Below are 19,059 nucleotides of genomic sequence, written 5' to 3'. Positions count from 1 at the left end.
TGTTTTGTCAAATGGATCCTATTTGGTAAAAATCTGTGGTCTTCCTAACAAGTTAGCGGGTTCCATTTTGGAAATCGTCTGTATGTGTTCAGCGTTTATAGCGGACTGTGGGGGTCCGGGTCACTCCTATAATCGGTACTTTATGTGTAACCACGTTGTTTTAAATACCTTAAACAGGATTCTTACTGTCTAATTTTGCAGTTGATAAAAATGGTGATGTATGCATCTCCATTCTTCATGAGCCCGGCGAGGACAAATACGGGTACGAAAAGCCAGAGGAACGCTGGCTCCCTATTCACACTGTGGAAACCATCATGATTAGTGTCATTTCCATGCTGGCAGACCCGAACGGAGACTCCCCTGCTAACGTGGATGCTGCGGTAAGGTGGTCACGCACACGCCTCCCTCCCTGTTCATTAAACTCGATCACAACCGCCGCCTGCGTGTGTGTGTGTGTCTCTACACTCTGTTCACGTACATTTATTTTTCTTCTGAATCTGTACAAAACTAAGTTACAGATATAGCTAAGTTTTACCTCTTACGTACTTGAACCTGCATCTCTTAAGAATAAGGATACTGTCTTACTTGGCTATAATATTACTGTCATACTTAAGAAAATTTAATATCAAGTCCCTACTAAAGTCTATGTTATTATTCCTGGGCTTTTATTTTTAAATTTTTCAGATCTACAAAAGTTGCCTTAGTTAAGTAAACACTCTTCGCCTGGATTCACCAGTTGTGGAGATTTTACAGCATTTTTTTTCCTGAACTGTTTGGGACACTTTGCAGATGCCCTAACTCTCCACGCGTAGGCCCTTCAGTGGCGTCCCCTGAGAATTCAGGGTGCTTTCTCGCAAGCACAGCACAGGTGTCTTCATCGATAAGGACTGTTGGATGCGTACGCAGCTCATACGCACGGTTCCTAACATGGTTCTTTATACCTGCTCTTTTTTCTTTTTTTTTTTTTTAAATCTGGGAGACCACATTTTATTTTGTGTTCACGTTTCTATTAGTCTCCTAGAATAGTCTAGTTCCTCAGCCTTCTGCTGTCCTTGGGAAAGCCTTTGGTTCTAATTTTTGTTCTTGGAACTGTTGTTAGTATGTATTGAAGCCAGGAGATTGAATTCACCTTTTTTCTTGGGTTACTTCAAACCTATAGAAAAACTTGGGCAAGGTAGTAGCATATGCAGGGAGACACCACGTCCATAAGCCCTTTCTTTCTTTCTTTTTTTTTTTTTTTCAATGTTTATTTATTTTTGGGACAGAGAGAGACAGAGCATGAACGGGGGAGGGGCAGAGAGAGAGGGAGACACAGAATCGGAAACAGCCTCCAGGCTCCGAGCCATCAGCCCAGAGCCCGACGCGGGGCTCGAACTCACCGACCGCGAGATCGTGACCTGGCTGAAGTCGGACGCTTAACCGACTGCGCCACCCAGGCGCCCCCATAAGCCCTTTCAAATGTATGGCTTTGACTTTTTGAATTTAGTAACAAATTGAAGTAAAAACTGGCAGAAAACTGTCCTGGCCTTTTTTTTTTTTTTTTTTTTTTTTTAAGTTTACATTTGAAGAGAGAGTGTGAGCAGGGGAGGGGCAGAGAGAATCCCAAGCAGGTTCCACATTCAGTGCAGAGTGCGACGTGGGGCTCAAACTCACAAACCGTGAGATCATGACCTGAGCCAAAATCAAGAGTCTGATGCTAACTGACTGAGCCACTCGTGTACCCCCGTCTCAGCCTTTTCTGTAGCCAAGTTTCAGTCTGAGCGGTGCAGGAGATGGTGAGGGAGAAGGGAGAGCTGTGTTTTTAAAAAATCCCGTGGAATCATTTTGAGAGGGAATTGTTTGATTCATGCTCAGCTGTAACTCTTTTGAATAAAACGAGAACTGACAAATTTTATTTTAATCTTCGTAAAGATAAAATTGATAATTAAGAGCAAATGCCTGAAAGTACGAATATGCAAACATTAGTAACCCTTCAAAGCAGCTGCGTCCTGAAACTGGGGGACCTGCTGAGGAAGGAGAGTCATCGCCTCGAAGCCAGTGTGACTGTCAGGGTGGAAGCAGGCCTTCCCCCCAGGGCTCCATACGCCAGTGTGACCTCTGATCTGAGCCCCACAGGTCGTGTGCCATCTGTCCCGTTAACGTCTTGAAACCCACGGCCTCTTTTTATGGTTTAAGCAGTTGGTCGTCTTGTATCTCAACCAGAACTTTCTCGTCCACGTGTTCAGGCAAACTTTCGTATTTGCTTTGCCATTTTCATGTTTTTCGTTAGTTTGCTTCTCCGACCTCTCACTCGACGGTACCTGTTCCAGGAAAACCACACTTTTCTTGGAGACCCCTCTCCTGGACCCTCCACCTTTGCTCCCGGGTTAGGGGTGGGCTCAGACCGCTGCACGCAGCCTGCCTGCTCTTCTGGGCAGGATCATCGGTTTCTGCATCCTGTTTTCTTGCTTGACATCCTCTTTTCTTGCTTGACTCCTTCCCGTGGTGCTTCATCTGAGACTCGTGTTTCAGAAAGGCTTTGTGAGAATTCACATCTGGTCCTTACCTGCCTGCGAGTGTTTTCGTCTGGGCCTTATTCGTAAGTGACAGTTTGTGGAGTTCTGGGGGACAAGTTCAGACTTCTACAGGATTTGTCTTTTATCATTTATTGTTGCTGACGAGGGAGTTGATGCGAGGCTGACTCTTCACCACTTGCGGGTGACCTTTCCTTTCTTTTTCTCCCTGTTTCTTTAGGTTTTTTTCTGATTCTTGGTGTTTAAGATATCACGTTGTTGTGTAAGGTGTAAGATTTTCTGTTTCTGTACAGTTGTCCCCCTTGTCGGTGAGAGGTACGTTCCAAGACCCCCGGCGGATGCCTGAAACCAGGGATAAGTACTGAACCCTTATATACACTATTTTTTTGTCCTATATACATACACACACGATAAAGTTTGATTTATGAATTAGGCTCAGTGAGAGACCTACAGTGGTTGCTGATGATAAAGTAGGGCAGTTATAAAAGTCATGTGACTGTGGGCTCTCCCGTGTCTCAGTGGCCTGTACCTGCCCTTCTCGTGAGGATGGGAGGGGTGTGACGCGGTCAGAGGCTTCTCCTCTTGACCCTGTGATGTCACGACAGAAGGGGGGCCATCTGCGCCGCGACGGACGCGGTCGCCTGTGGCGGAGGGGCTCCCGTGGTCGATTTGCGCTTGTAGGATGTCAGTTCTGGGAAGTTTCCCATTTTCACCACGTTGAGAACTTCCCTGCGTATCGCACTCCTTCCGTTTTTTAATTAATTCTTCGTTTGAGTGCAGCCGAGCCACAAAGTACACTCCTTCCCTGTTTGGGCTTGCGGCTGCCGCCTACGTCGGTCCTTGTTTCGTCCGGGTGCCTGTGGATGGCGACTTCTGCCACCTCCTTCCTCACTGTGGCGGTGTCGCTGTTTAACGAACTAATAGTTGTCCGGTCTTGTGCGAGTTCTAATTAGAAGTGTTTGTGAAGTTAAATTCTGAAGTCTCTTTCTTGGAGGCCCATGTTTTCTCTTGTGTTTCTCCTGCATCTGGGAGCCCGGGCTCTGGTGGGAGCGGCAGCGTGCGGGTCTGCGGGCACCGTCCTGACCCCGACCTCGAATGTGAAGAGGCCGTTACTTTCAGTCCTGGTACCCATGTGAGGGGCCCTGATGCTAGCACGTAAAGTGTAGGTATCGCAGTTGGCCGTATTTCAGGAGAGTATTAGCATTTTGGGCATAGTGGGAGGAAGATGCCACATCTCTGTTTTCATCCCGCGTCCTACCGACTCTTCTCGGGCCGGACGTGTCTAACCTGTGCCCTCTGTTCAGTCGGCCCTTCCCCTCCTCTGCTCTGGTTGCAGGGAGACTTCTCGGGGCTGTGCTTTCTCTCTGCGGCACATTTCTTACTCTGCCGTGTACTTCTGGTCTTCCAGAAAAAGTTCCCACCCACGTGGATGACTCTCTTGCCATTTCTTTGACGTGGAGAGTCTGTGCCTCACACAGATTCCAGTCTGATCGTTTCAGGAGGCTGTCAGGAGAGGAAAGACATGCGCGCTGTGCGCCCTGCTCTGGTCGATGCACAGGCTCTCCGTGAGTAGAATGCAGAGAGGACACAGGTGACCTGTGTGCTCGTCCTCAGCGTGGCTGGCGTAGCTTCCGCAGTGGCTTGGGGCCCGTCACGCACCAGCCCGTCCTCTGGCGGGAAGCCACCCTCATGCAGTTGTGTGTCACCGTAGTGTCTCCGGGCCTTTCCACCTGGGACCTCCTCACCCAGGCCCCCTACCCCCAGCCTCCGTTCTCTCAGCTCCCTGCTCTTTGGAGGAGATTCTTGTTCCTTGAGCCTGAACTTCCTCTTGCCTGGAATTGCTCTTTTCTATCTTTTACTTAAAACTTGATGCCGAAGCGTTGACAGGTTTTGTGACATTTTATCCACAAGTACTTCAGACACATCCAGGTCTCTACACGTCTGTGTGTGGTTTGTCACCTAAGTTATTCTAATAACTGGCTTCCTGAGGAGGGCAGAAATTTCAACTCTCCTCTGTGAGGAGGGCAGTGGTTGAAGATTTCTCGTCTTTGCCGTGACTAAAGGCTGGGCATTTTGGTGAGAATTTTCTGCTATTTACATGCTAGATAAAAGCAGCTCAATTTTCACGTGAGACCCTGCTGGTGCCACTTGTGTCTCATTGTCACCCCCCCCTCCCCCGCCCTCCCTCCCCCCCCCAGCGTGCAGCGCCCTGCTCCTCTACCTGGGGCGGAACCTTCCGGGGGTGGCAGGCAGCCTTCCCAGTGCTTCCCTCGCCCGAGTAGCTTGCCTGTAGGTCGCAGCTGCCTGTCCCAGTGGACAAACCGGTCCCGTCCTCCCCGGATGTCTCCTTCCTCCAGGAGACCTGCCTGTGAGGTGACTGGCGGTTCCGACGGAGGGAGTGCCTGGCGCGAGTGGTTTCTGATGATTCTTCTGCCTTATCAGCTTTTTAACATCTTAAAGGCATACACGTTGCCAAAGTGTTGCATTCAAGATGAAAACTCGCATTTGAGATAAGAAGAACTTGCTGGCGTTAAGTCACTAAATGCTACTTTGTGTCTATAGAAAGAATGGAGGGAAGACAGAAATGGAGAATTCAAAAGGAAAGTTGCCCGCTGTGTGAGAAAAAGCCAAGAGACTGCTTTTGAGTGACATTTATTCAACAGCTGTGACTTCACTTACTTCAGGGTAAGTTCATCGTAAAATCCTACTCCCCTGTTGCTTTGTTACACATGGCACATACGCTGTTGGAAATTGTGTGGTTTGGGAATTTGAGCCGCCCGTTGTCATTGGCTTCGTGTTCAGTGGGGAGCCCTGTGGTCAGAGACCGTGTAGCCCGCTTGGGCTTTGCTTCAGCAGGCCCCGCTGTTTTCTAGATGCTCTGTGTTAGCTCTTTCTTTCTTTCCACTGGTGGTGCGTATGTGCTGCGGGTCCTTTCTTCCATCCTGACCACTGCTGGGCCCTGAGGTTTGTGTATCTTAAAGGATGACTGAAGTGTTCATGTCTTAATTTTTTTTTTTTTTTTTACAGAGAGAGCGTATTTTGTAAGAAACTGCCAAGACCATTAAACATCTACCTTCTTTGTCTTAATCAGTCTGAATCTCCCTGTTCGTTACTGCTAGGGCCAGTCAGAAAAATTTCCTTTTATTGTGTGCTGTCTGTCCACAGGCTTACCTTACATCCAGTAAGGGTCCACGATAGAAGAGGCCACATGTAGACAGTTGACCAGATGCGTGACATTCCCGTTAAGCGGTTTATTTTTTAATTAAATGTTGGGGTGGTAAAGTTGCTTATGAAATGTGGCGTGTGAAGAATGACCTGGAACGCTCCACCTACTTGACGAACGAGGATTGTGTCAGAACCTCTTACGCTCCCCGTACCCCTCTTCTGCCCCAGCCTTCTCTCCTGTCCTCCAGTTCACATGTACCGTTGCTTTTCTTTGTAATTTCGTCACGTTTGTGTTACCCTGGGCAACGCACTGTATGACGTTGCTCTGTGTACGTGGGATTACAACATGCACGTTCTTTTGTGACTTTTCTTGCTCCGCATTATATTCTTGAAATTTGTCTGTGTCGGGTGTAGTTAGACTCGTCTGGTTTTCGTCTGTTGTGTGGGGCTCGCTCGGTAACGGACCTGTCTGCTCTGTGTGCTCCTTGCAGTTGTGTCGTCCTTTGGGGAGAGGGTTCTGGTTTGTTGGTTTCACTTTGTGTTGGCCGTCACAGGGAGCGCGGCGCACGTCCCTGCTGAGAGCCTCTCTGGGGCGGGTGCGTGGGAGTGCGCTTGCTGACTGGCCGGTGTGTGCCCATCATTGGACTAGAGAATGCCAGATTGTCCCCAAATGCTGCACCTGTTCATACCAAGGGTTCCATTCACTCCGTATCCCCCCCCCCAACGTTTGATCTTCCCGGACCTCTGCGACGTGTTCCGTCTGGAAGGGTGCGGCACGAGCCCTTGCTCTGGTACGCGTGGCCGGTGCCACAGAGGAAACTCCTGTCTCTGGGCTGTCGTTCCGTTAGGTTCTCAATTCGTACAAAGTGCACTGTGTTCGTGGTGTCTGTGGATGAGCAGACGCTCTTAATGCAGTTGGATTCGACCTCTCCTGTATTCCTGTACGGATTTTCCTTTTTGGGGTCTAGCTTCTCCTCTGCCATCAGTCAGACAGCTCCCATTGTATCTTGTCCTGTAAAAGCTTTCATAGTTTTGCCTTGGACACGCGTGTTCAATCCCCTGAAAGTGATTGGTGTGTGGTGGGAGGCTGGAGTTCAGCTCTGCTCGCCCCCCACCCCCGCCCCCACCAACTGGCTGCATCCATTGTTGGCCAGCCCTCTCACCACTGACGCTCTGGGGCAGTCGTGCTAGGAGGTGACACTTCCAGGTATGTGTTGCTATGTGTCCGACCTTTTTGTGTTTTATTGGCTGGCTTGCCTTATCCCTGAACGAGCATCACATTGTCTTAATTTCTATTTATTATTTTCACAATGAAACGCATCAAACGCAAAGGTACAAATCAGAAGTGAAGCGGACTGGACCCACCACTTGTTCTGGTTCCATGTTTGATAATCCCTAGCTTTTGAAAAGACTCCTCTGTCTTTCGGGTCTCCTTGTAATAACCTGAAATGCTGACAGTCAGCCTTACTTCTTTCCGTTACCACCAGGAACAGCAGTGAACTTGCAGTCTTCAAGTTAGTTATTCCTGTTTTCCTCCAGTTTGCTCGTTCTGTGTTGCTTATGTTTTGTTAATAACCCTGTCCTAATTTCGTTACCATTATACCTGACCTTCTCTCCTGTCTACTCAGGGGTCCTGCTTTTCTCCTGTTTGGCCTTTGATTTCCACCGCCTTAAATCAAGTTCTTGCTCAGGGCCTGCTGTCTCAGTCTCCCGGGATCGGGCATCTCTCCTGCTTGCACTTCATGCGTGTGCTTGTGTCCCCACCGTGTCTGTCTTCGGCTCTGCTCATTGACTGGTGCTTCCGTGGGTGTGATCGTGTCTTTAGGGGTCGCTTACCCGCACTGTTTCTCAGGCACAGAAGAGTTGGACAACGACAAAAAATTGCAGGCACTGAAGCCCAAGCACACACATGATTTCGTCTCGTAAACAGTTCTCCGTAAATGCAAGAAATGACCGAGAGTTTTATTATATTTACCTTGGTAGGATATTGCCAATTAGTTAAGTAAATAGTAATGATGTGTCACAAATTTTCTAACGGGATTACTTATTCTTCGCTGGTGGGATTAGAGTTAATTTATAGTGGATTGTAACGTACACATGTGTTTAAAGTATACGTACCAAGACTAAAGTTCATTTATCAAGAACATGGAGGCAGAAAATACGTTGAATCAAAATGCCTCATTGTAAAGAATAGGTTAGTTGAAAAACAGTGTGAACTCCTGTGAATGATGACACTAAACTGAGAGTTTAGAGTTAAAGAGGAAGGAAGCAATGATTGGAAATCTTGACCAACACAGGTCAGCACTGTTCACACGTCGGTGACAAAACACCCTTGTTAAATGTCGCGGGTCCTCCAGGTGCATTCCACGCAGGTGGTAATGGCTTTGCACTGTTGCAGAGGCCAGGGCAGCTGCAGCCCTTGGTAGGGCGAGCACGTGAGTGGGGAGGGGGTAGCGAGAGGGAGAGAGAGAGAATAAGCAGGCTCTATGCTGTCAGGGGGGAGCCCGACAAGGGGCTCGATCCCACAACCTGGGAGATAACATCCTGAGCTGAAGTCAAGAGTCAGACTCTGAACCGTCTGAGCCTCTCAGGTGCCCCGATAGAGCAGAATTTTAATAAAATTACTACACTGCTTTTATGAATGAGGAATTGTAGTTACGATCCCTAACTTCTTACCTTACCGTTTAAGCTCAGGCTTTTGTGTAAAAAAGTTGTAACCCTTGAGGTGTGTGTCTTTCGTTGATAAGAACGGAGTAAAGGGATTTGTGTTTTGTTGTCACTTTGGAGCTCGTCAGAAGGACCCGTGGGCTGGCTGTGGGCAGAGACGCTGTTTGGGAGACACCGATGCACGTGTCCTTCAGGCAGACCTGCCAACCCAGCACTCAAGTGCCTGGTCCCAGGTGCTCAGTTTGGGGTTCCCAGTCGTGCCGTCTCCCTCTTTGTCCCTGGGTGTCCGCTCTCTGAGGCCTTCTTCCCGGTCACGCAGCAGGTGCCTGAGGGCCAGCCGGGAGTGAGCCGGTCTCCACGTCCGGGGTCTGGAACGTGTCTCCTGTTCACTTTGCTGCTTCTGGTGACAAGGCCCATCCCCACGCCCACCCCCACCCCCCCGAAGCCTGGCAGCGCGTCACCGATGAGTGTTCTCTGGCTCCTCTTGTCGCCTACCGTACGTGGTGGTCGGGACCGGAACCCAGTCCTCCACCTGGATTACGCTGATAGTGACATCATTTGAAAATTGGATTTTTAGGGGCGCCTGGGTGGCGCAGTCGGTTAAGCGTCCGACTTCAGCCAGGTCACGATCTCGCGGTTCGTGAGTTCGAGCCCCGCGTCGGGCTCTGGGCTGATGGCTCAGAGCCTGGAGCCTGTTTCCGATTCTGTGTCTCCCTCTCTCTCTGCCCCTCCCCCGTTCATGCTCTGTCTCTCTCTGTCCCAAAAATAAATAAACGTTGAAAAAAAAAATTAAAAAAAAAAAAAAAGAAAATTGGATTTTTAAAAGTCACATCCAAATCCATGACTTGTATTTTCTAAAAACGGAAATATTACTGTCCAAGAACTTGACCCAGACTTTATTTCACTTTTTAAAAAATGATGGTGAAACCCATGTAAGTTTGCCCTGTTAGCAGTTTTTACATACGTTTCAGTGTTCCTTGTATGCGCACCGTTGTACGGCGGGCCCTCTAGGGCTTCTTCATCCTGCGTCACTGGAAGTCACTGGAGGTCCGCGCTCCCTGGAGGACAACTCTCTGGTCCCCCAGGCCCTGGCCCTGGTGGCCACTGTTCTGCTGTGTGTGTCTAGGAGTTTGACTGCCGTGATGCCCTCTTGTTACTGGAACCATGGAGTACTTGTCTCTTTTTTTTTTTTTTTTTTTTAAGGTTTTATTTGTTTTTGAGACAGAGAGAGACAGAGCACGAACGGGGGAGGGGCAGAGAGAGAGGGAGGCACAGAATCGGAAGCAGGCTCCAGGCTCTGAGCCATCAGCCCAGAGCCCAACGCGGGGCTCGAACTCACGGACCGTGAGATCGTGACCTGGGCCGAAGTCGGACGCTTCACCGACTGAGCCACCCAGGCGCCCCAGTACTTGTCTCTTTATGTCGCTTCTCCTTGGTGGTTATGCCTTGTCCTCTGTGAAGACCTCAGTGGCCTTCCCTGTCTGCCGGTTCAGGTGCGTGACGGGAGGGAGAGAGGCAGCGGGCAGAAGCGAGTCCTCCAGCCCGAGGAGCAGCGTGGCCGCGTTCTGCGCCACCAGACAGGAAGAGCCAGTCCTTGTGTTCCGTGCTAGGGCTGGTGGGATTGTTGTAGTTCTCTGGTGCTGTTACAAATCGTCTCAAATTTTGTGGCTTCAAACAACATTCGCCATCTCCTAGCTTCTAGAGCGCGGGGATCTGAGTGTGACTTAGCTGGGCCTTCTGGCCCCAGGTCCCTCACGGTACTGCAGGCAAGGTGCTGGTGTGGCACCGCGCTCGCCCGGAACCTCACCTGTGGCGGGTGGACCTGCCTCCGGGTTCACTCAGGTGGTTGCTGCAGGGTTGTGTTCCTCACTGGCCGTCGGATGGAGCCCTCCCTCAGGTTCTCTGCCACGGGGGCCTCTCCGTGGGTCTGCTCGCGCTGTGGTGGTGGCTTCGTGGGAGGGAACGGGTGAGGGTAGGGGCAGGTGCGCTGGGTGTAGAACGTGGGTGGTTGCCCTCCACCAAAAGAGGTGAATTGCTCAAGTTAGTTAGTCCCTTTCCTGGGGTTACCCGCGTCCAGTGACAGGTTGGGGTGAGGGCTCGGAACACTGGCTCTCTTCTCCCGGTTTGGGAATTCTCCAAGAGGCTGTTCCGGTGCGGGATTGACTAAGGCCTTCGTTCCACCTGCGTGCTGCCCTGTTAGTTCATTTCTCCTTCTGCTTAATCCCGTTTCTTTCACTCTTGTGTTTGGAAGCACTTCTCAGTAAACCTCGTACAAATAAATCCCTGCCTCCGAACCCATCTCCTAGGGGTCCTGACGCACGACTCTGGGCGTTGAACAACCCAGCACGATGCAGGAGCCCTGCTGCCTTTGCGTGGCCGCAGGCGTGCGTGTGCGGGCGGGTCCAGAGTCCTTTCTCACCGATAGGCGTCTGTGCGGCTCTGTGAATGATGCATTCTGTCTCCCCACTGCTTACTGAGACCGCATCTGGAGTAAGTGATCACCCCAAGCGGACCACATTCAGGTCATTGAAGGACCAGCCCCCACATCTCACCCAGGGCTTCTGAAAATGAAGGCTTCTGCCATGGTGAGCCGTTCTGATCTCTTGGGGTGCGGTAAGGCGGCCCGATCCACTACGGGGGCTCCTGTACCCTGTTGCGCTGTGGCACACTGCTCCAGGGCAGTCTCGTTGTTGCAGGCGGTCTGCGGCGACCTTTGTTAACTGCGGTGGGGGGAGACCAGGCCATCTCCAGTAAGTCCGAAAACAGAAGATAGAAGTATGAGAAGCAAAACCATTACAGAGCAAGATAAAGGAGAAGAACAAGGTAGAGAAGTGTTTATTAGGCACAGAAAACACACCTGGAGAAGGAAAAATCAGTAAATCTGACTATGTCAAAACTGAAAACTTAAATATTATGGTGAGACAAAACTGTGGGCTGGAAAGAGATCGCTCTGTATTCTGATCTTCAGGATTTGATCTAGCACCTACGCCAGCTTGTGCAATCCGCAAGAAAAACAGCACCAAGGAAAAGGATTTGCATAAATAATAAACACGAGCGGGAAGCAAGCTAGTTGTCATGCATGTGAAACATACCTGAATTTGTAATCAGAAATACAGAGCTACAGGGAGATGACGTTTCATCAATCAGGTTGTCAAAAATCAAACTGTCCGAGAGACGCAAGTGTTGGTAAGGGTTTGGGGACACGGTGTACTTGAATGCCGGCACGAGTGAAGTTGTGTCAGCACTGGGGAACAAGTTGGTAGTATCTAGTCGGGTTGGAGAAAGTCTGGGACGTGTGTACAAGGAGACCTGAAGGTAAGGCACAGCGCTGTGGGTGATTTTTAAAAGGCCCATCAGCAAGGATTGATCAGTTAGGGTTGATACACTGGAACGTTATCCAGCAACTAACTGCACTATAGACACATGGTGAAATCTCAGAGATGGTCTTGAGTAGGAAAAGCAATTTGCAGAAACATCGCGTGTGGCGCTGCTCCCGGGAGTTAGCACAGACACTGTCCGTTCACAGCTGTGCGGCAGAGGGAGAGCTTTTTTAAAGCAGAGACTTGGAGAAATACGTTAAAAGTCGTAACATTCTCAGTGGTACTTCACTTTGGGAAGGAAGGGGGGCTGGGAAGCAGAAGCCCTTGCCTTTCCCCCTAACCGTCTGTTTCCAGGCACGTTTGGCTCATCTTCTGTCCTCCCCACAGTAAACTAAACCGATGACACAGCCACGTCCACAGGCTTAGTGTAGTTTTGCGTCTTGATCTCTGTGTCGTTGGACACCGTTGGTCATACCTCTGGTAGGGTCTTCTTCCCCGCCCGTGCGTGCCACGGCTCTGTCGCCGTCCCTCCTCAGCCTGCTGCTGCCTGCCTGCCTGCCTCTTTATCGCTGTCCTCCTCCCTCCTCACTCCTGTCCCCAAACGTCAGGGACAGAGTCTGCAACACAGAAGCCTGTCTCCCTTTCCGGTGGTGGCCCCCAGTTCTGTTCCCAGAGGTGACCACTGACAGTAGCTTAATCTTCAGAAATCCGACTGCCCCCGACACACCATGTGCACACGGTGATGTGTGTCTGCTCATATAACACAAGCATACACATGGTGTATGTTCTGCACTTTTTAAAAATCACATGGCCTTTTGATATTTTGTTAGTTCAGTGTGATTTATATCTATCAACATGATCATATAGATCAGCTTTCTTTTTATTTTTATTTTTATTTATTTATTTATTTTTTTTCAACGTTTATTTATTTTTTTGGGACAGAGAGAGACAGAGCATGAACGGGGGAGGGGCAGAGAGAGAGGGAGACACAGAATCGGAAGCAGGCTCCAGGCTCTGAGCCATCAGCCCAGAGCCCGACGCGGGGCTCGAACTCCCGGACCGCGAGATCGTGACCTGGCTGAAGTCGGACGCTTAACCGACTGCGCCACCCAGGCGCCCCTCAGCTTTCTTTTTAACAGTTGCTTATTGTTAAGGATTAAGATTTGTATCTTGAAATGAGAGGTAACACCAAGAACAGGTGACCCTGAGCTCATTTCAGTTCTTGTTAATGAATACTTGTTAGTTTCCTGCCATTTACCAAGGTGGTGTTCTCTTGGGAGGTGTTGGGATAAATGTAGAGCACCATCGGTGAATTATCCTGTTCATCTGGCCAGTCAGACACATGACTCATGTTGATTGTGGAGGACAGAGGTCGGCATAGGGCTCCTGCTGAGATCGGCGGTCTCCAGGGTAGAGACGAGGTGGGGGTGGGGGGGGAGGCAGAAGGAAGAAACAGAAGCCTGAGGGCTGGTTGGTCCCAGGAGGAGAGCCAGGCGGTGGGAGGTGCTGCATCCTCAGAAAGGAAGTGGACGGTCAGCAGTGCCACAGCACGAGAAGAAAGTGGCCCTGTGAGGGGTGCTGCTGTCTAGCAGGACACCGGGTGGCTGCCGGAGGAAGAGTGGGGCTGGGGGGACGTCGGGGCATCTGTGTGAACGGTAGTGGGAAACTTCCCGACACAGGCCATTTCCCTCATGGTCTGCTTTCAGTGAAGAGTGGCTGAGATTATTGGAACGTTTATTCCTGAGCGAGGAATTATTTTTATTACCTTCCTCAACATCAGAAGTGTTTGTTATTTGGAAGCACGCCTGTCTGATTCGTACTTCTTAGACTTTTTAAAAAATGATTTTTAATGTTTTATTTATTTTGAGAGAGGGAGAGAGAATGAGAGTGCATGCGTGCTTACAGCAGGGAAGGGCAGAGAGAGAGAGAGAGAGAGAGGAAGAGGAAGAGAAAGAGGAAGAGAGAGAGAATCCCAAACAGGCTCCGCACCATCAGCACAGAGTCCAGCTTGGGGCTTGAACCCACGAACCATGAGATCTTGACCTGAGCTGAAACAAAGAGTCAGATGCTCAACCAACTGAGCCACCCAGGTGCCCTGATTTGATTCTCATTTCAGAAATAAATAGAATGAGACAGTTATGTCCTTTGGAGGTGAACCGTCTCCAGATTTGTAGGTTAAAAATCGGGAGTAATACTAAGTTTTGAGGTAAAAAACAGATACTTAAGTGATTTCATAGAGACATACAGTTGATATAATTTCAGTTAATGTAAAACGTGTGTGATTTTAACAAGCAGATACAGTTTCAGTTGGAAGTGAAATTTGCTTATGGAATTGGCCCCATCTGTTTGGAATGCCATCAGCAGACTTGCTTTTCTGTGCTGAGGCTTTTTGTCTCTTTAGGATACATTTTATTCAGGGGGGCGGGGAATACATTCTTCTGTTTCCGCTGAAGAAATCTGTGCTGTTAAAACTGGGCTCTCGGGAATGACCCGATTGCCTGATTTCAGGTGTTTACTGACTCAGAGCAGTCGGTCCCCCGTGGAGCCTTTTTCTTTTTAAAACCTTGCACAGAAACCATTTTTAAAGGATTCTTTCATGGTCTTGAAATTTCTTGGTCACGTCCTAGGGGAACAATTACTGAATTTCTGCACCCAGGTCTCTGCCAGTTCTGAGGGATTAATTGGCCTGGGACTAAGTTGGGCGTGGTCTGGCCTTCGGAAAAACATTCCGATAACATCACCAAAAAATTATAATACCTGTTCTGTAACCACAAGTCTTGGTTTCAGTGACGTCTTTAGATTTTCCAGTACAACACGTGTGTCCGTTTGTGTGTCTGTGTGCTGGGGAGGGTGATCTACCCGTTTTGGGAGTGGCCTGCGGGAGGTGGTCTTGGTTAAGGCAATGAGCACAGGCGGGGCCGCGGGTGGGCCCACAGCAGAGCTTGGGTACCGTGGAACATGGGTGATTGTGAGGTCGATCAATTCACTTGGGGCTTGAGAAGACACATGTCTGGTGTGACTTCGATACACTTGGCTTCTTTGTTAGGGGTTTAAAATGACACCCTCGAATTTCCAGTCATCTTCCATTCAGGCTCTTCGTGCCCAGCACTGTGCTTGCCAGACAGCACAGGTCCACGGGTTTCTGGAGCAGCTGACCCGGTCCAGTAAGAATAGGTATTCTCCCTGCTCCCTCCCCTTGCTTCCCTGTGTACTCAGAGCACACGGCGACTGAAGGAAAGTCCAGTCGTTAGACTTGTTTTTTTAAAACTTGAATCTGCTGTTTTTCTAACTTTATGAGCAGGAAGCCCTGCCCCTTATTAACTGTGTGACCTTGTCTCACTTTTCTCTATAAAATAGGGGAAACTCCTTCATCTGGTGATTACGAACATTGCACGAGATAGGTTTGTAAACTTGCTTGGCACGTAAGTGCTGGGTGAGATGGTTGTTTTCATTTGGATGTGGTTCTTCTAGGCTCACGGAGGGCATGGGCCCGGCAGAGACAAAGTAACAGGAATGTGCCGTTGGGGGCAGCTTCACAGACAAAATGGGTTTGGATGGAACCTGCAGGGTTGGATCAAATTCAACAGGTTGAAAAGGGTGATGGTCTTAAGTGGTTTCTCTGAATATTCTTAAATATTCACAAATTTCCAAATCAATTGGCTTGAAAGTGGTTCTTCAGTGTTTGACTTCAGATGTAATTAATATAAGTTGAAAGACATTTGGGATATTGAAAACAATCTAAATTAGGGAAGTATACTACGACTTTCTACGCTGATGGAAAGAAATCTTCTGTGTCTGTACTGTCATCCAGTATGGCAGTCACTAGCCATATTGAGCACTTGAACTGAATTTAAAATTTTATTTACTGTCATTTAAACTTGAAATAAAACGGCCATATGCGGCTGCCATGTTGGAGGAGCACAAAAGTGAGCTTAAAATGAAATGAAGAATTCGTTTCCAAAGAAATAGAATACAAATAAAAATTTCTGATCAGTTAATTCTTTTGTGATTTGTAAATTCATCATGTGACGCTCTTTGCTTTGTTGTAGGGTCTCCAACTGAGAAACACGGCACTGTTTCCCTGCACTCTACCCACCTATCGCTGGACTTCTGTCGTAACAAGTTGGCAGACACTGGCTGGAAGTGGGCTGCGATAGAACATGCCAGTATCAGTGCTGACACAAGAGCCTAACAAGTGCCAACTTACAGATGATTACGCATTTTGAATTCTAATGAACTGTTTTAACCTTCAGGAAGAATTGTAAAGACCTGTACATAGCACAACATGATCCGGATAATATATATACTATTCATGTACATCCACAGATACACCTTGTACCAAATAATGCTTTCTTGTAGTAGAATAAGAATCGTGTAAATTCTAAAAGATTTTAGCAGGTTTTCTTTCCCTATTCATTGTTTCTTATCAGTTTTAAAAGACTCCTTAAAGCATGTCAGATGAAAAACAATTAGGATTACAAGTTTCCATTTAATTTCCTTTAAACCATTGAGGCTTCATTAAACTCTTTTCACTTACTAAACTTTTGTATCTTCTTTGTTTTGACACACTCCCCTTTGCTTTTATCTCTTCTATCTGCCAGAAAGTTTTCAAATCATTTAGTTCCAATACTGAAATACTTAATAAGCAACTACTTGATTTTTAATGATGACTTCAGAGGAGTGGTCATCACCAGGTGCTTTGTCCTTTTGTACCCTAGTTGTACCGTCTCTTGGGTTGGTTGTAGCAATAACATGTTTTGGCTGTTGAGAGCTCTTGAACTCAGTCATTATCCCTGGGAACTAAAAAGAGTCAGTTCAGAATCCAACTTAACTGAAATTTGCCCCACATGGTGCAGAAGTCTGGTTTGGTTTTGCTTTTGCCCCCCAGTTCCCTGCCGTTAAGGTCGGGTGGATTACGGTGTGCACTGCGCAGGCTTTCTGCGTCACTTGCGGGTTCGCGAGGACTGACGCTGTTGACCCCGTGTCCCCTTCTCCTGAGCCCTTCGTGTTTCTTTGCCTCTACTCTTCTATACTGCAGGTTTTTTCTCACTTATTGTACAAAGAAATTGCGATGTATATTTTCATGTAATTTGATTTTGGAATTCTGTCACCTTATGTAGTGAGTTCTTCCAAAATACAATTTTTTTCCAATAATTGTCAAGTTGTTGGCTTTTATTGTATTGAATGAAGGTTATAATACTGAATGCCAGAGAAATGCAGTTTAGAAAAATCTCAGGTTGATTCCTTATGCAAACAGACTTATACTTGAAAATCCCATGGCCGTGGCAGTGGATGTATTGGGCTCTATCTAGGTTCTTATGTGGATCTCAAAGCACTACAGGGGTGTGAATGCTTTGCTGTTTGACATATAGATTCTGTCACTGACATAGTGCACTTGGATTTTATTAATGTTTGAGCATAAGCATATTTCATATCATGTTTTCTAAAACAGCTTCAGGAAATGATGAAGTGAATGTGTGCAGTGTTAACGGCAGGCCCAGGTTCCTCTATGTTGGGTGTGAGGTTGGGATTGGGAAGTAGTAGTTGGCCTGTAAGAGACAGAACTCGAGACGGTACCAGATGGGACACAATTCTGTGAGAATTGGTGCGTCTCTGCTCTGTGGGGCTTGGAGAGACGCTTTGGCAGAGAGTGAAGGGATCCCTATGAGTAGCCCCATCCTCTGTGGACTCTGCAGGTCCTTTTTGAAGCAGAAGTAAAATGGTTGAGGATGTAGACACAGTAGAGAGTGATTTTTCTAAACACCTATCTGTTCCCCACTCTGAAGCATTATAAAATCCCATACATGTGTAATTGCTGAGTGTGAAAATTGTTTGATTTGATTTACTGCAGCCAGTTTTCTTCGAGAACTTCATTTGGGACTCCCCCCCCCCCCCCCCCCCCCCGCCAAATTCTAAAACTTGTTGCCCCAAAGTGCTGGTAGTGCACACGCGCCTGGGATTTGAATGCAGTCCCTCTTACTCTTACATCAGAAACTGTCCACATGGTGGCTGCTTGTGGCAGAATGGAGTCTGAACTTTGCTCTCCCGTTGCTGTGATTCTGCTAGTGATCTGTCAAGTTAAAACCTGGGACTTGACTCTTCAGGGAGCGGCAAATGACCTAGTAACTCAGGGACAACTCTTACTGAACTTTAAGTGCCACTTAAATGCAGGTACCTTGGAGTAACCATGTGTGTCTTGGGGCTAGATCCTGGGGAGTCAGAGGGGGAGCCAGGAACGAGGGCCCCTCCCTTCCCGCTCTTTTCCACCGGGCGCCCTGGCGTGCTGCATGTGGACACACAGGCTTGGGGGTGGGGGGGGTTGTGTGGGACTTCTTCGCTGCCAGGGGCATCACCTGTGCCTTTCCCTGTGTTCATCTGACAGTGTGAACTTAGCGCCTCCATATTTGATATTAAACCACTCTCAGGTGACACTGATCCAGGTGGCTTTTGCCTCATCACTAGTGTGAGGTGAGTCCTCTCTGTTCTAGGAAAAGGATTCTTCTCCCTAACTCTGTGCCAACTGTCAACAACATCTACACGGTCTTATGGGTTTTAGGACTGTTGGCTATTTCCTAAATTGATTCCAAGTTCTGGTAAAGGCTTCCAGATTTCAGTCTGTGCTCATACGGGATGTATGATCTCAGTGGCTTTCTGGCCTCCTTCTGTGAGTTTAAAATCCACGAGAGATTGGTTCCCTTGTCATTACGAGGCACTCTCTCTGTGAGGGTATTCCACGCGTTCTGTGATCACGTGGGTGTCCTGGTACCCTTAATGGCCTTCATTCTTGGTTGTGAAATTTTATTTCATATGCTCACCACCCTCTACGAATCTGCACACTTGGGGTTGTGGTGCTTGTGGACCTATTTTTGCCCGTCTGGTCTCCAGTTGGTGGAATTGCCTTCTTTGTACTGCCACTTCTCAGCATCTCTGAAATCTGACATAATGTTGCGTCATTCCAGTTTTTTGTTGTTTTTTTTGTTTTTCTTTTTTTTTTTTTAGTTCTGTAACTTGTTGATTGTATTTAACTATGTGAGTTCTGTTGTGATGTTTGCTGTATTGTAAAGCACCTCCATCGTGTGGTGGATGCTGTGTAAATCAATAAATGATCACTTAGAGGCTGTATCACGAGCTATTTTGGTTTTAGGATGCAGGTCTCAAAAGCAAGTTGTGGGATTCTTTCAAAACAGCACATGATACCAAAAGGTCCACAAGGGAATCTTGATAAAGGACTTTTAAAACTTCATTTAAAGAAGGAACCAGAGGGTGGGAAGTTGACTTCTGACCTGCTACAATGGTCTTAAGATTTCCAGTACGGGGCCAAGCAGCATCCTTCACCAGTCAGGTACCTGCTGATGAAGGGCCTTGAATGAAATGAGCATGTGTTAGCGTGTTTC

General features: G+C 48.1%; 1 protein-coding gene across 1 annotated transcript in view; it reads left to right on the top strand.

Moving 5' to 3' along the window:
- UBE2G1 (ubiquitin conjugating enzyme E2 G1) overlaps positions 1–18,780 on the top strand; it is a 72,477-nt gene extending 53,697 nt beyond the window's left edge. Inside the window, exons 4-6 of the mRNA XM_030296088.1 lie at positions 202–380; positions 5,076–5,198; positions 15,715–18,780. Coding sequence (XP_030151948.1) covers positions 202–380; positions 5,076–5,162 — 266 coding nt within the window. The 3' untranslated portion in view covers positions 5,163–5,198; positions 15,715–18,780. The remainder of the gene's footprint in view (positions 1–201; positions 381–5,075; positions 5,199–15,714) is intronic.
- Positions 18,781–19,059: the final 279 nt, after the last annotated feature.

This window comes from Lynx canadensis, chromosome E1, assembly GCF_007474595.2.
Source record: "Lynx canadensis isolate LIC74 chromosome E1, mLynCan4.pri.v2, whole genome shotgun sequence".
NCBI lineage: Eukaryota > Metazoa > Chordata > Mammalia > Carnivora > Felidae > Lynx > Lynx canadensis.
This window is presented reverse-complemented; position numbering and strand designations above follow the sequence as displayed.